General features: G+C 35.0%; 1 protein-coding gene across 1 annotated transcript in view; it reads left to right on the forward strand.

The window, feature by feature from the left end:
• IFT81 (intraflagellar transport 81) overlaps positions 1-13844 on the forward strand; it is a 42496-nt gene that overhangs the window by 13827 nt on the left and 14825 nt on the right. The window contains exons 8-10 of the mRNA XM_032198960.1: positions 1607-1770; positions 4190-4285; positions 6254-6400. Coding sequence (XP_032054851.1) covers positions 1607-1770; positions 4190-4285; positions 6254-6400 — 407 coding nt within the window. The remainder of the gene's footprint in view (positions 1-1606; positions 1771-4189; positions 4286-6253; positions 6401-13844) is intronic.

A 13844-nucleotide genomic window follows, 5' to 3' on the forward strand; every position in this document is an offset into this window, starting at 1 on the left:
CAGCAGGCTCTTTAGCCTGAGAGCCAAAACTCTTCTTTCAACCTGCATCCTTTCCTCTGTCTGTTTCAGCAAGGTCAGCTCTGTTATTGTATCTCTGTACTCAAGCTTTTCTTTGTGTAGAGAAAGACAGAGATTTGAATTTCTTGTTTTTCTTTGTGTTTCATAGTAATTCCATGTTCTCAGACAAACAACAACAAAAACCACCCCACTCCCTCAGCAAGTAGTTTTAAAATGTACCCAGGATACGTACCTTTTAGTCATCTAGATCATGAAAAATACTCTGAAATACCTGTTCCCACTCTCATCTGACATGTAACTTGCGGATCTTACAGTAGTCCTTAGTAGAGGTGTCTTGGAGGAGTAATTGCACTAAACTGCCTGTTGTCAGCAGACGACTGTGTAATGTAATTTAAATAGCAGCTTCATTTTATTCTGTCATATTTTTCTAGCTGTGTATTGCTCTTACCTGTATATGCCTATGTTTATTTATAAATTATCTGTAAAGGAGGTTAAATTACTTTACCTAGCAAGAGCCAAGTCATAAGCATGGTATCATGCAGTGTGCATCAGGCTTGCATAGAGAAAAACTTAAGTGTCATTGCTTTTCTCAGTAGAATTTTTGACATTACACAGCATTTTCTTCTTTTTTTTTTTCAATTCTTTTTTTTTTTTTCAGTATTCACAGTCAATATACTGTCCCAAGACCGAACATTTGTTCATGAAAGAAAAAGTAGTCTGTTCCTTAGAGAAAAGCAATTTATAAGTGTTACAGCAATATAGAAGACTATTAAGTGTATGTAGGCATCCATTTAATTCCGCTCATTTTAAGGGCAAATTTTAGATGCCAAATTAGAACAAAAGTTTTATTTTAAGGAAGAATTTCCAAGTGTATAACAGGTCTTACATGAGGCTGGCCAAATTAAGATCTTTGTTCTATTTTGAGACACAGATAAAGGATTCATGCTGAGATAATTTCTGTCTGTAGATGATGTAATTCACATGAAACAATGACCCACGTAATCTATGGGTAGAACTGGCTTCAGGATGCTTGCTCCTCTGCGCCAGCCTGGGAAGCTGTAAGGGATACAATCTTCAAAGGAGCCCTGAGCAAGTCAGCACAGCTGTGATGTGTTTTGCTGTCCCTTACCCTGAATGCATATAAGCAACCCAAGCCTAGCCATCAACTTTTAAAATTTATAAAGAATGTAATTCACAACAAAATGTAACACAGAATCAAGTATCTGGATGTGTGAGACATGCACAGGGTTATCAGTGTTGTGTGTTGAATTTTAGAACTGATTCAGCTAGACTTTCGTCTAAGGGTTTTACTTGTTCATTGATTAAAATAATTTGTTGAGAAATTAATAGTTACATGTTAGAGATGCAGATGGATAATGAATGTAATGCATATTGTATCATTTAACAGCCAGATTAAAAAGCTAAAACGAGTAACTACCTGTTTCTTTGAGTTTTGAGAAGAAGACTTAAACGTTGTGCTGTTGTTACTGTAATCTGCTGAATACTTTAATATGTTGGGGAAATGAAACTTAATTATCCTCTACATGACTTTGGCTATAGACATACATTGATTTAATCTGTTTTTAAGGTTTAATGAAGAAACTGGAAGAGGAGATAAATTTCAATTCATACCTGACTACTGAAAAAATACCTAGGGAGCTTGAAAGCAAAAAAAAATCAGTATATTTCTTACAAAAGACAGTTGGAGAGCCAGCTTTGAGTCAATCAGATCTCAATGTACTTGAAATGAAGGTAAGCACTTAATTGGTGTTCCATACCATCTCTAGAGTTCTTGTATATTGCAGTTTTCCTATCCTTACTTTACACCCATGAAAAAAGGTTTAATTCCCAAAGGAACATCTTTCAGCTGTAAAAGAAAAGATGCGCTAACTTGCTGAATGCAAGCTCTTAGATAAGTTAAAAAAAAAAAAAATCAAACCCCAAACCACAAAGCCCACCCTATCCTTAAATGCTATATAGAAAATCATGTTAGCAATTTGCTATGGTATGAGCAGAGATGTTAATTCAGCGTTAAAGGTTTGAGCAAGTTAAATATCTGAAAGAAAAGTTGTTTATGGAAAAACTTAATTTATAACTCAGAAAAAGAGCAGGATTTATTGCCACTTAAGTACATTTGTATTGTTTTTATATTTGTATCATTCTAAATTCAAGATTAAATATGTAATGTGGTGGTTTAGAGGAATTTAGAGTAACACTAATCGTTAGTATTTCTGTTGATGGTGTTGAAAGTTTACAACAGTCTTAGCTAGGGTAGGAAGAGCAGTTCTAAGTACTACTATGTACACTGTTCAGTCTTAAATGTCCTCTCCTTCTCTCACCAGTTGGAGATCCTAGAATTATTAAAAAAATAAATTACTATGAAAGACAAATAGGCAGAAAACAACGTATTTGTAATTGATCAGAGAATGATTACCCCATGGAGGTGTGAGGGCTGTCATCCACCATTCTTCTGGTGTCTTATAGAGAGGTTTAACAACTTCATCAACATCATGATAGCCTGCGTGTGCCTGCATGCATTTGCTCTGTGGCACATGTCATACTAATGTAATAAATGCCCATAGTTTGGTTGTTTTTTTTTTTTTTTTTTTTTTTTTTTGGATCAGTCGTGAATCAGCAGTTGAGTGTCATCAAGAATACGCTCTATTTTAAGGTTACGACTACTTTTTGTGAAAGAAAAAATAGTGACAACCCAATGCCATTTTGAATCCTGATCGTTATAACTTCAAAGAATGACAGCATTATTAAACTGTAGATTAGGTCTGAAACATTAAACTAGCTCTGTGATTCAGCCTCTGCTTTCCCAGTTTCTTTCTTTAAATCAAAACAACATTTGTGGTTGCAGTTATTTCTTTTAGGCATAGTCGAAGCCCTGTTTTACACCTATCTTTTCCAAAAGTATTCTTAGGATTTTGGCAATATTTCAAAGAGCTTCAAGATTTCTTTTTCACCATGAGGTAACCTTTTAATTTGTTATATTTTGGAAGTGTGTTCTTAACAGATAATAAAAACATGTCATATACTTGGCTGTAATCACAGCATGGCCTTAGCATTTCTTTCAAAGGCAGTCTTCTATTATCTCAATGTCTTTAAAAGGAGCTGAATTGCAGTAAGTATGATATTATCATGCATTTTATAATATATAAAACAGGAATTTTATTAAAAAAAATTGAATCCTTATGCCATCTTCAAATTCAGACCTGTTCTAACCACCAGTAGGAAAAGAAATAGGCTTTTGTAAAGGAACAGAATTTACTAGTGAGTTTCTTCAGGTGTTGGACTATTCCTGGTCATATTAAGCACTTTATTTGAAATATTTAGCTTTAAAAATTCAGATATTACCCATAGTAATGTTAGGGTAATGTCCAGCACTGCACATGTATTATGTTTTGACTTTGTTGGATTTCAGCACATATTTACACTGCTTGCTTATCAACACTCATCTAGGTAGCAGAGAATTAAAGGAAGGTTGCTAGGGTTGTGGTTCAATGGCTGATGAGAGCCCCAGTTTAGCATTAAGTCAGGAGTGGAAAAGCTGGAATCAGTTCACTGGTGTAGCTGTTTATTAGTTTCCCGGTGCAGTTAAGTTTCAGCTAGAATGAAGATCAACAGTTTGAGCCTATGGACAAACAGGTGCATTTTGCGTCAGTAGAAAAAAGGTACCAGAGAGATGGAATATAATGAGACTCTTCAAACCACTGATGCAATTTAGTATCAGTTCAATTTTATCTGTTCCTCTTTAAACTTCTGATAGATACTTGAGTGAAAAGGAATTTTAGTTAATATCGCTAAAAGCACATTTTCATATAGTACATGACAACACCGTTCTTTTTTCTCCCTGTGTGTGCCAATTTACATGCGTCTTCTGTCTACGTGTACCACTTTACTTAATTTTCAGAATAAGCTTCATGCTTCTGCCTTATCATAAAGGCACAGAACTGGAAATAGAAAAACATAGTCTCTTCCTGGCCAATACTGAATGACTCATTGAGTTGTTTTTTTTTTTTTTTTTTCTTTTTTCTCTATTTTAAAAATGGAACTGGTAATATTTCCTTGTAACTGGGTTGTTAGTCTGGCTTGCAAAGCATTTAATTCTTGGAGAAGACAAAGAAAGAAAGCTCTGTTTCTTTTAGTTTTCTGCTCTGTTTTTCAGATAAATGAAGTAAATGCACAAATAAATCAGCTTATTGAGAAAAGAATGAGCAAATATGAGCCAATTGATAGTAAATTTTCCATGTATCGCCAACAGGTAAGGAGGAACAAAGCATTTTTTAAGTAGAAGCAGTAAAGCAGTTTTAGTCACTGACTATTTGACAGACTGATTTTTTTCTTTAATTTATTAAAGCATAAATCAGAAGAAATAAATAATAGTGCATGACAAAACCAAAATCAATAACTGTTGAATATATGTATGTTTAGGGCTTAGTCAAACAATTGTTTTCAGTCATTCTAGTGAGTTTACGTCAATTGCTGTCCAAGGTGTTGCCCTCACAGTAATTCTGGAAGGATCATTTTGGAGGAGCTATTTTGGTAAGTCTCCAGCTGTGGACAGATTCTTACAAGGCAGCATGTGGGCTGACTGCTGCAGTCAGACCTGGATGCAAAGCTTGCTTTGTGTTTGACCACATGCTACTTTTCCTTTTACATCTGTTAAGAAGGTATTCTTTGATTTTATTATTTTTTTTCATCCTGAGGCTATAAAATAGTCTCTCTGTAAAATGGGCTCTGTGGTCTAGTCTTAGTAAATTTGTAAGTTATAAAAAGGATTTATGAAATCTAAGATTTTTGGAGCTTACGCAGAAACATACGTGATTTCTTTTCCAGCCGACCTGTGTAGCTGCTGATTTTATTGAAAATTTTCATAATGATGCTTATGGTGATGAAAAAAAATAAAAACCAAAAAGGCTTGGGTAAAATATTCAGTGGTAGGAAAAATTGTGATAAAATGTATACTATAGTTCAATCACATATGAAATATGAAACACCCAATTCTGTTTTGTAAGAGATACGCTTCTTCCCTAAAGAAAAGCCTGCTACATAATATGCTGGTGCCAAAGACCACCTGGCTAGTGATACTCCTAGCTATTCTAGGAGTTCAGGTTGCTGCTGTGAGTTGAAAGCATATGGTGGTCTTTGCTTTGTTCTTCTAGGGACAACTTGCTTCTGTTTCACAAAATAAACATATATATTGTACTACAGTTTGTTGCTGCAGATAGCTCATGAAGCAAAGAGCTGAGCGGATCCCAGCAGAATTCTGTTAGATATATCTGTTAGAAATAAAGCTGGCCCTCATAATGTAGTGTGAGAAAGCCGTTACGTTTTGCTTCATTTTTTCTGATTTTTTTTTTCCTTCAGATGAAGAAACCAACCATGCATCCAAATTCAGGCGCATACATCTAAATTCATGTGTTGTGTTAAAATATACTTTGGCAAGATAAAAATACTTTTTTTTTTCCTGAACTAATGTATACTTATGTTCCTAAATCTGTTGACTTCCAGTCAAACATTAGGTACTTTTAAATATTCTGCCTGGTACAAAACATTATTTTTTAAATGCTTTATCTTCTAGACTCAAAACAACAAAAAAAAAAAGTAATCTGTAATCTACACTATTTCTGTACTGTACTGCTTTATTCATTCCCTTTTAGCTATTTGCCAAGATTCAGCGGCTAGGTTCTGCTGTTAGCATAACATATTTCTGTAGGTTGGAGTAGGTTGGAGTTATAAAAATCTGTATTATGACATTTGTGAAATCTTGGATATCTTTCCAGTTAAGCCATGTTGATGTATCTCACATATGCACAAAAAGGGACTAAATAGATTAAATGGAGCAGCTAAAATGTGTACCTTTTTCTTCAATGAAAATGAAAAATGAGGTGAAGAAACATACATCCAAAATGTAAAGTAAATCAGCATGAATCTGAGAAAAAGGCTAAGATAGAAATCTTGGCTATACTAAAGAAAGTTGGGAATTTGCAATTCGCTTCAATGAAGCTGTGGTTTAACCCGATGTGTATAATGTGTAACTGATGCTTTTTTCTTTGCAAAGAGATACGCTCATGTTTCCTAATGAAAATTAGTTTGCTACAATTGAAATGTGTTTACAGTGGTGCCGTGCCTGAAATTTAAGTGTTTATGTTTTACTAATGATTAAACAAGTCTAAGCAAGAGCAATTTGCACTTTACTTGTCCTTATACATTTGTAATATTCATGCAGGCATCTATAATTTCCCGGAAAAAGGAAGCTAAGGCAGAAGAACTTCAGGCTGCTAAGGAAGAGATGTCCAGCATGGAAAGACAGATGCTACAAAAGACAAATCAGGCCCAAGAGTTAGAAGGCTCTGAAGTTTTGAAAGGGGATGAGGTATGCAGTATAACTGTGCACGTGAGGAAAAGGAAATTTGTAAGAGAGATTAATTTTTTTGTTAACTAATAGTTTCCATTTAACTTCACATTTCAAAAACTGCATCTACAGTATCTTATCCATTTATATAGTATGGTGTCAAACTACATGGCCTCAGCACTGCAACAGGCTGGGCTCTGCTTTTTTATGTATTCTCAGTAAAAATTGGATGACAAACAATGTATATGAAGACATTTTTGAAGTGCAGATAGTACAGTGCTGTCTAGTGCTTTCTAATGCTTTCCAATATTTATGCTGTAACAACAGTTTTTTAAATACTTGATTTGTAGCTGTTTTCAAATTAATAATTTAAATTATTCACATTGTATCTAATAGATTATAAAGTACATGCAGACTTAATGTTGGGCTGTCTTAACATTCCAGAGCTTTGAGTTAAAATAATGTCAATATCATCACAATGGTATGATGATAAATAACTTTAACCAACTATAGAAGTCAACAAGACTAATGAGGGGATTAGGACTTAAAGTGATTAGTCATGTAGATCAATTTAATTATTCAATGTATAATAAAAACCTACAATGTTACTATCTATTCTTTATATGATAGATGATCATAAGGTGCAATACCAGCAATTACCAGAAATGCAGGTTTTTTTTGTGTGTTTATTACCCACAAATGCTTTTACTTCAAATAATATTTTCATAGACCCACCCTTTAGGTGCATCATTCTCTGAATTAGTGTATCTCTTTATTCCTCATGTACTGTCTTCATTTGTACTGCTATACTTTAGTAAGAGTAACGCTCTTTCCTTTCTTTTTCTTTGTCTGTTTCTGTGCTTTTTTTACATACTACTCAGTACGGTGAACGCCCTTTGTAGAAGGAACTCCCTTCCTGATCCCATAGGACATGCCTGTTCCACAAAAATCTGTTTTCTTTTAAAGGAGTCTTACAGAGTAAATAAGTATGGGAATGTATGTGTCCACTCATGCATAAAGACTTCCTGCATATTATGGAATCCGTGCATATTTCTCTTGTGCCTTCTTGCCTGTCTACCCTTCTCTAAATCAAGATGAAAACTATAGATGGAATTATCATCCAGGGTTACGTTTAGAGCAATGAATATCTCAAGTCTGCTGAAAGTAACTCATGCTACAAGACTTCAGCAAATCTTTGAAGAATTAACATGTTGATTTCTCTTACTATGATGTACTATAGACATTCATAGGTAGCAATAGTAACAAGACCACTGAATTATACTTCTCTCCACCACAAGGTTTTTATCTCCAGTGGGCACCTTGATAGAACCTTTGACAACTTTAAGACAAGAATAGAAAGCAGATAATCTGTGTTTCTGTCATGGGAAAGAAATGTTTAATTAATCATCAGGAATGCATTACAGAGACATCACATATGTTTTACATTATCTGTAAATACACTTGAAAGGTAAGAAATACTTGCGCCTACTCCTGAGCGGGGACAACATACTTTGATCAATAGCAATTTAAGGAGAGCAGGGCAGGTGGGAAACACAGTTACAGAACCTAGGCTTGATAATGAAAAAATGAAGTTAACTGTCTGATACAAGGAAGAGACTCAATACACAGGGGGAAAAAAAAAAAAAGACCTGTTTTGAACATAACATGCATTCCTTTTGTTCAAATCTGTTCTACTTTTGGCTTTTTAAATATTTTAAAGTCTTCATTTTGATGCATGCAGAATACATGATGGAGCACTTTGGGCAAAACATCAGCTTAAAATAAGAAGTGTTTGCCTTTTTCTAAAAACCATTTCTTGTTCTGTAAAATACTTTCTGTATGTTGGCCCAAGGAAGCCAGCATTATATGATCAATGTTCTGTTCCTGTTTATTAGTTCATTATTAGGTACACTGTAGTGGCACTCACAGGCACTCCAAAGCAGTAAAAAGTGTTTTCTATGGCTTAAAGCTAGCAAAGAATTTGGATTCTTGATGATTTTGATTGCTTCATTTTCAAAGGTCACAGTTACCTCCTCATCTGGAAGAAGGAGATAGTGATGTTATTATTATTTTCTTAAATGTCAGCTAACAAAAATGCTGCAAAGGAGTTTGGTGCTATAGTTTTCATATCTCCTTAAAGTAAATGCAAACACGTATTATAGAAGCAGTCCTGCTTCACAGTCAAAGCTGTGAGAAGATGAGACTGATAGATGATACAAATAAGTTGTTGGGGAAGAGGTGATGAAACAAAAGTGAATTGAACAGGTTATCTTTCATCAGTAAGTTTCAGTTCATCGCTCACCTAGACAACCTTTCACTGTAGATTTGTTTCTAATGTGATATGTTTTTCAATTTGTATTTTCTGTTTCACCGCTCTGTTACTCCAGCTTTGAGCCAATACCAAAGGAAATCTTGATTAGTGTAATGGTGAATCACTACTGCACTACGTATGTTCAATAGAGACAGACAGGTTGTAGATTCAACCTTCACTTTCCACTGTCTGACAACTGAGAGCTGCTTTTATGCTTTCTTGTTGCAGTCCCACACATTAGTATTTAGTTCCTCCATTTTCGAAAAGGAAGAAAGATTTATTTATCTTTTAAAACAAATAGATTTGCTGTCTTAAGTCGTAAACAGGCTTTAATCCTGTCACATTTAACTTATCTAAATGGTGTGTTTAAGTCAAAGAATTATTTTTCTCCTATGCTCAATGTTTCTCATCTTCTCTTTGTCTACCTTTACTGCATCCTCTTACATCATAGCACCCACAAGATTTGGCAATCAAAGAATTAGTGCCTTCCTAGCTTGTGCTCCTGTACCACAATTTGGATCTTCAGTTGAGGTGGTCTTAGCACTTCATTCACCCAAAGGTCAATCCTGGCTTATGTTTTTAGGTGCTAGTATTTTGCTTTCTCCTCTAATCATAAAAAGGAATGTTACAGCATTCCAGTTGGTTCAAGAGGTTGTACAGCTAAATAGAACTTAGAAGAAACAGCAGGGAATAATCAATTCATTTACATCAAACACACACACAAAAAGGTAGGAATAAATTGTCTGCTTCAATGATTACGAAATCTTTTTAAGTACTTCAAACAAAGTACAATGAACACGGGGCAAAGTTGGCAGGCTCCTAGCTGCAGCTGTCAGATCCTGAAAATTAGGGAATCAAATGTTGACACTTAGAAGGCTAGATGGTTCAATTACAAGTGATCCTAGGTAAAGCTGTGATATTTTTAGTTCTTTACACAACACATTGTACTTTTCAGAGTTCAGCATAGGGCCCCAAGAGCCTAGACTTTCCCAAGGTATCAGAATAGACTCGTACCATGGCTGTGCTTAGCTACAGTAGTTAAAATAATGTTTTTGAGAATGTGATATAGAAAGTCCTATCTGTTAGTTAGCAGATATGTGAGGTTTGCGTATTAATGAGTTAATGCATATTAATTAATGCATATTAAGGAGTTTAATCTGTTCATACAGATGCCTGCCTGTACCCTGGTAAAACTATAAAAAAGGTAGAGGTTGATACCCTTTGAAAACAGAAAACAAGATGTATGGCCAAAAAATCTGTCATTCTTCCTCTAAAATGATTGAGTCAATCCAAATCGATGAGAAACAGTTTTCAAGCCCCAAACTAGGCAGATGGATTTTTAAGAGAGTAGCTGATAAGGAGCTCACTAGTTGACCATTAAATGGCTTAAACCAGACCGAGGACATATTATCCTGTTTATTACCTTTCCCCTGACCTTTTCATTAAAGTCCTAGGTACAGTTATATTCCTGTTTGTCAAAGGCTCCTTAAACATGAAACGCGGAGAATAGATGGCAGCGAAGTCGAGAGAACAAAAGTGGCAAATCTGTAGGATTCTTACAGAAGCCAGAAGCTTTTTGCTGTAAGAAGTTAACCATCATTTAAGCCAAATGTATGCGGTGATTCAGACATAAAATATAGCTTCACAGAACTGCATGCTCTTTCAGCACCCACTGGCATGAATAAATCATCGATTTTATTGATCTGTGCATTTCCTGTGATAACTGAAAATGTTTTTTCATTAAAAATATTCTGATTGGCCCAAATTATTAGTAATGGCTATTTTAATATTTCTTTCCTGACCAGAAGCAAGCACTCCTAGAAAAGATATCCTAACTCAGTGCTAATGAAGAATTTTCCTGATCTATCTGTCTAATGAGCAGATTATAGGATACTTTCTTTTCAATAGATTGAGATAATACTGGTTGGATCTTTTAGAAGTTTGCCCTTCTGTGTATGAGTTAATAACTATATCCAACAGTGGCTGTACTTGCTCGATTTTAGAGCCTCTTAAAAAAAATTACTGAAAATCTGTCATGATAAGGAACTTTTCCTAACTGAATGTTAATACTTTGGACAGTCTGTATCCCATTAATTGGTCTAGTTAAAAAAATTAAAACATCTGCTCCTTAATTAATAGAAGTAGAGATAATCAACTAAGATTTTCTGCAGTTACTGTCCTTATGCAAATGTTATTAACAAAACTGTTTATTTGGAATCTTCTTTTGATTTTGTGTTTCAGAAAGATTTTTTTTTTTGGTACAATTAATACTTTATTTTCTGTAGCACTTTCATGTGAAGAATATTTTGATGATTATAATACAATCAAATTGATACAGTAATCCACAAAACTTCTAATTGATTTGAAAGTGAGGGATTAGTCTGTGGTCTGTTCTCTTCTGTAAACAAGTTTATCTATTTTCTCCTTTAATGATAATCTTAGAATAAGAACTGTAAAAACTTCACATAGGGCAAGTGTTACTTTTAAGGAGATGAAAGGAAGGATTTATAGTTACAGTATAGGCACAAGCATTCGAGGAGCTGGACTGTGATCATTTGATAGTTGCAATTCAATTTTGTCATATGTAAAATTACAATAACACTTACTTCAAAAAAGCGTTGAGAGAGAACCTGTTGATTGCAATTGCTTTCAGCTAAAGTAAGTGGAGAAGTCTAACATACCAGAACTGGTGGATTTTTCAATAAACATGGAACACAATACAGGAAATCTGCCCAGGGATGCTAGATACCTGCCTGCTACAGGACCTTATATGAGATAGCAAAGTCCTGCTTCCATTCAGTCTGTTTCACAGTCTGGATTCCACGCTTTTTATGTTACAGTCGCCCATAAAAATAGCCAAGGGGGAAAATCATAATCTTTCGTTGCTTTCATTTGGATAGTTTTTATATCTCAGGGGGCTCTGGCTCGGCTAGCAAACATGAGTCTACAGGCTTGTTTACTTTAACTGCTAACTCAGTGCCAACATTTGGTCCTTGTCCAGTCATTTAATCTTTGAAGCTTAAATAACTATTTGCGTTAAGTTGCTTGAGAAAGAAAAGCTCACTGGCGGACACAGCCTCGAATGGTGCATTACTGGGGGCACTGACAGATCCATGGGAATTCTGTAGGTTGAGCCTGCTGAGTTTCTACACAGGGAGCAGTTGACCTGGTCTATGGGAAAGTGCTGTTGGTCAAAAATGCAATCCTTTTGGGTGGTTAACTTTACTTTAAAGTGATATGTCTTGACATAGCTATTCTTTCTTGAACTCTTTGTAGTATTTAAGCCGCAGTAAAATCCAATCTTTTATAGCATTTTAAGGGCTTGATTTTTCACATACATATAGATGGGAGCGTGAGATATACAAAGCTTGAGAAGTAATGCTTACAACAGTGAAAGCACTATTATTTTGCAAGAAATTTATTTGTAGTTTTTGGAAACCTAACAGAATGATTCTTAGCTTTTAGACTGGAGAAACCTAATTTTTCCTGAAGATCCCTATTAGCTGCTGACTTAAGTGGAGTTAAATCTAACAGCTCCAGCTCTGCGTTTGGCCCTGGATCTAAAGAAGGTTTCAGTTAGTGAGATTTTGAGGGGTAATCTGTGCCACAGTTGGAGTAGGTGAAGTCTTTTGAAAATTCTGCCAAACTATTGATTGATTTTCTACAGGCATTATATTATCATTTTGCTGCTGTTTTTTGTATCTTGTTTCACCTTCTTTGTGGGGGGGGGAAAAAAAAAGTTATGTGAAAACTTGCTTACTTTTAAAAAGCCAGAGATTGCGGTGAAAGATAGACATCTATCTCCTAAATGAATAGATTTCACTTGTCAGTGTGAGCAGCTTGTAGTTCATTTTGCATGAATTTTTTATTATATAGACTTAATCAACTAATAATAGAACTTCAGTGGAATCAGTTCTTTAATCAACAAGATCCTTTGACTCCCATTGTAAAATACATTATGCTGTGCATATTGAATATGCAAATACTCTACCTCCCACTCAAGCTATTTTCAAGACCTTAGAAGTAGTTATAGAAGCGAAGAGAACAATAGTTTGCTTTTCACCCTGGGATAAACTGTCAGAAAATTGTTCAGTTTTGATTGGTGTATGTGGTCATACAAAATAAGTTTAATCCTTTACATAATTTTTTACTATATTCCACTGATCAAATGAAATCTCTTAGGAACTACTCCATCAAGACCAAAGACTCTGCTCCTCTTAAATTTTCCTTGGTTTGCTGGAGAGATTCTATTTATATTCTTATAATCTCTTGAAAATCACAGAAAACTTGGTGTTACCTAAATGAGAAAAAAAAAAAAAAAAAAAAAGTCTTTTATATTAACTAGGAGGATAGAAGTGAATTTGCTATGAAAAATAATTAATTCTGGTAATACCACACTAATTTGGCAATCATATAATGAAGACAGCAGGACTGTAGCAGAACTGCCTCCGTTGTGCAGTGCTGTGGCTTAGGTGACCTTGTCTATCCTTGTCCTAGGTAGTACGCACAATGTAAAATGGTATTCCAAAGCCACACATAGTCCAATCTGCATAGAGCACATTGAGTAATTTGTGGGTTTGTTCTTTCACCAAAAACGTTTATAGCTTTTGGCTTTAAAAATAGTTGTGGAGCATAGCAAGGGAGAAGCAGCTTTGGCCTAGATATTGCACAGGATGGCAGATGAACAGGGTTGATTTCATTTTGGGCGTTTTGCCCAGGACACTTTTTATAGAACATACAGTTACTCTGGGGGTTCTGAGGCTGTGGTCACATTGTTTTTTTGAATTTCTTCTTTAGAAGGGAGAGTGGCATCATTTTGCAAAAACAAGAAAATAATGTAATTTCAAAATCTAAGTTCTTTTGAGTTTTAAACTCCTATCAGTGGTAGCAGGGTTCCCATTTTCTGCCTGGGCCTGCCTGTTTTGCACTCACTCTGCACATGCTGAACCCTCCTCAACGAGGAACATTCTGCAGCCTATTCTTACGCTATTTACTCTAATAAATTGTATTTGTTTTCCATCTTTGGATCTGAATGCATTTAGAGCTGTGACTGGCAGCTCAAAGAGCTAAGCCTGTTTGACATATGGAAAGCATTCAGGCAAAGAAAAACATTACATGTTTCTTTCAACACCTGATTTTTCGTATCTCTTACAA

The sequence above is a fragment of the Aythya fuligula genome, chromosome 17 (genome assembly GCF_009819795.1).
Source record: "Aythya fuligula isolate bAytFul2 chromosome 17, bAytFul2.pri, whole genome shotgun sequence".
In the NCBI taxonomy this organism is placed as follows: Eukaryota; Metazoa; Chordata; class Aves; order Anseriformes; family Anatidae; genus Aythya; species Aythya fuligula.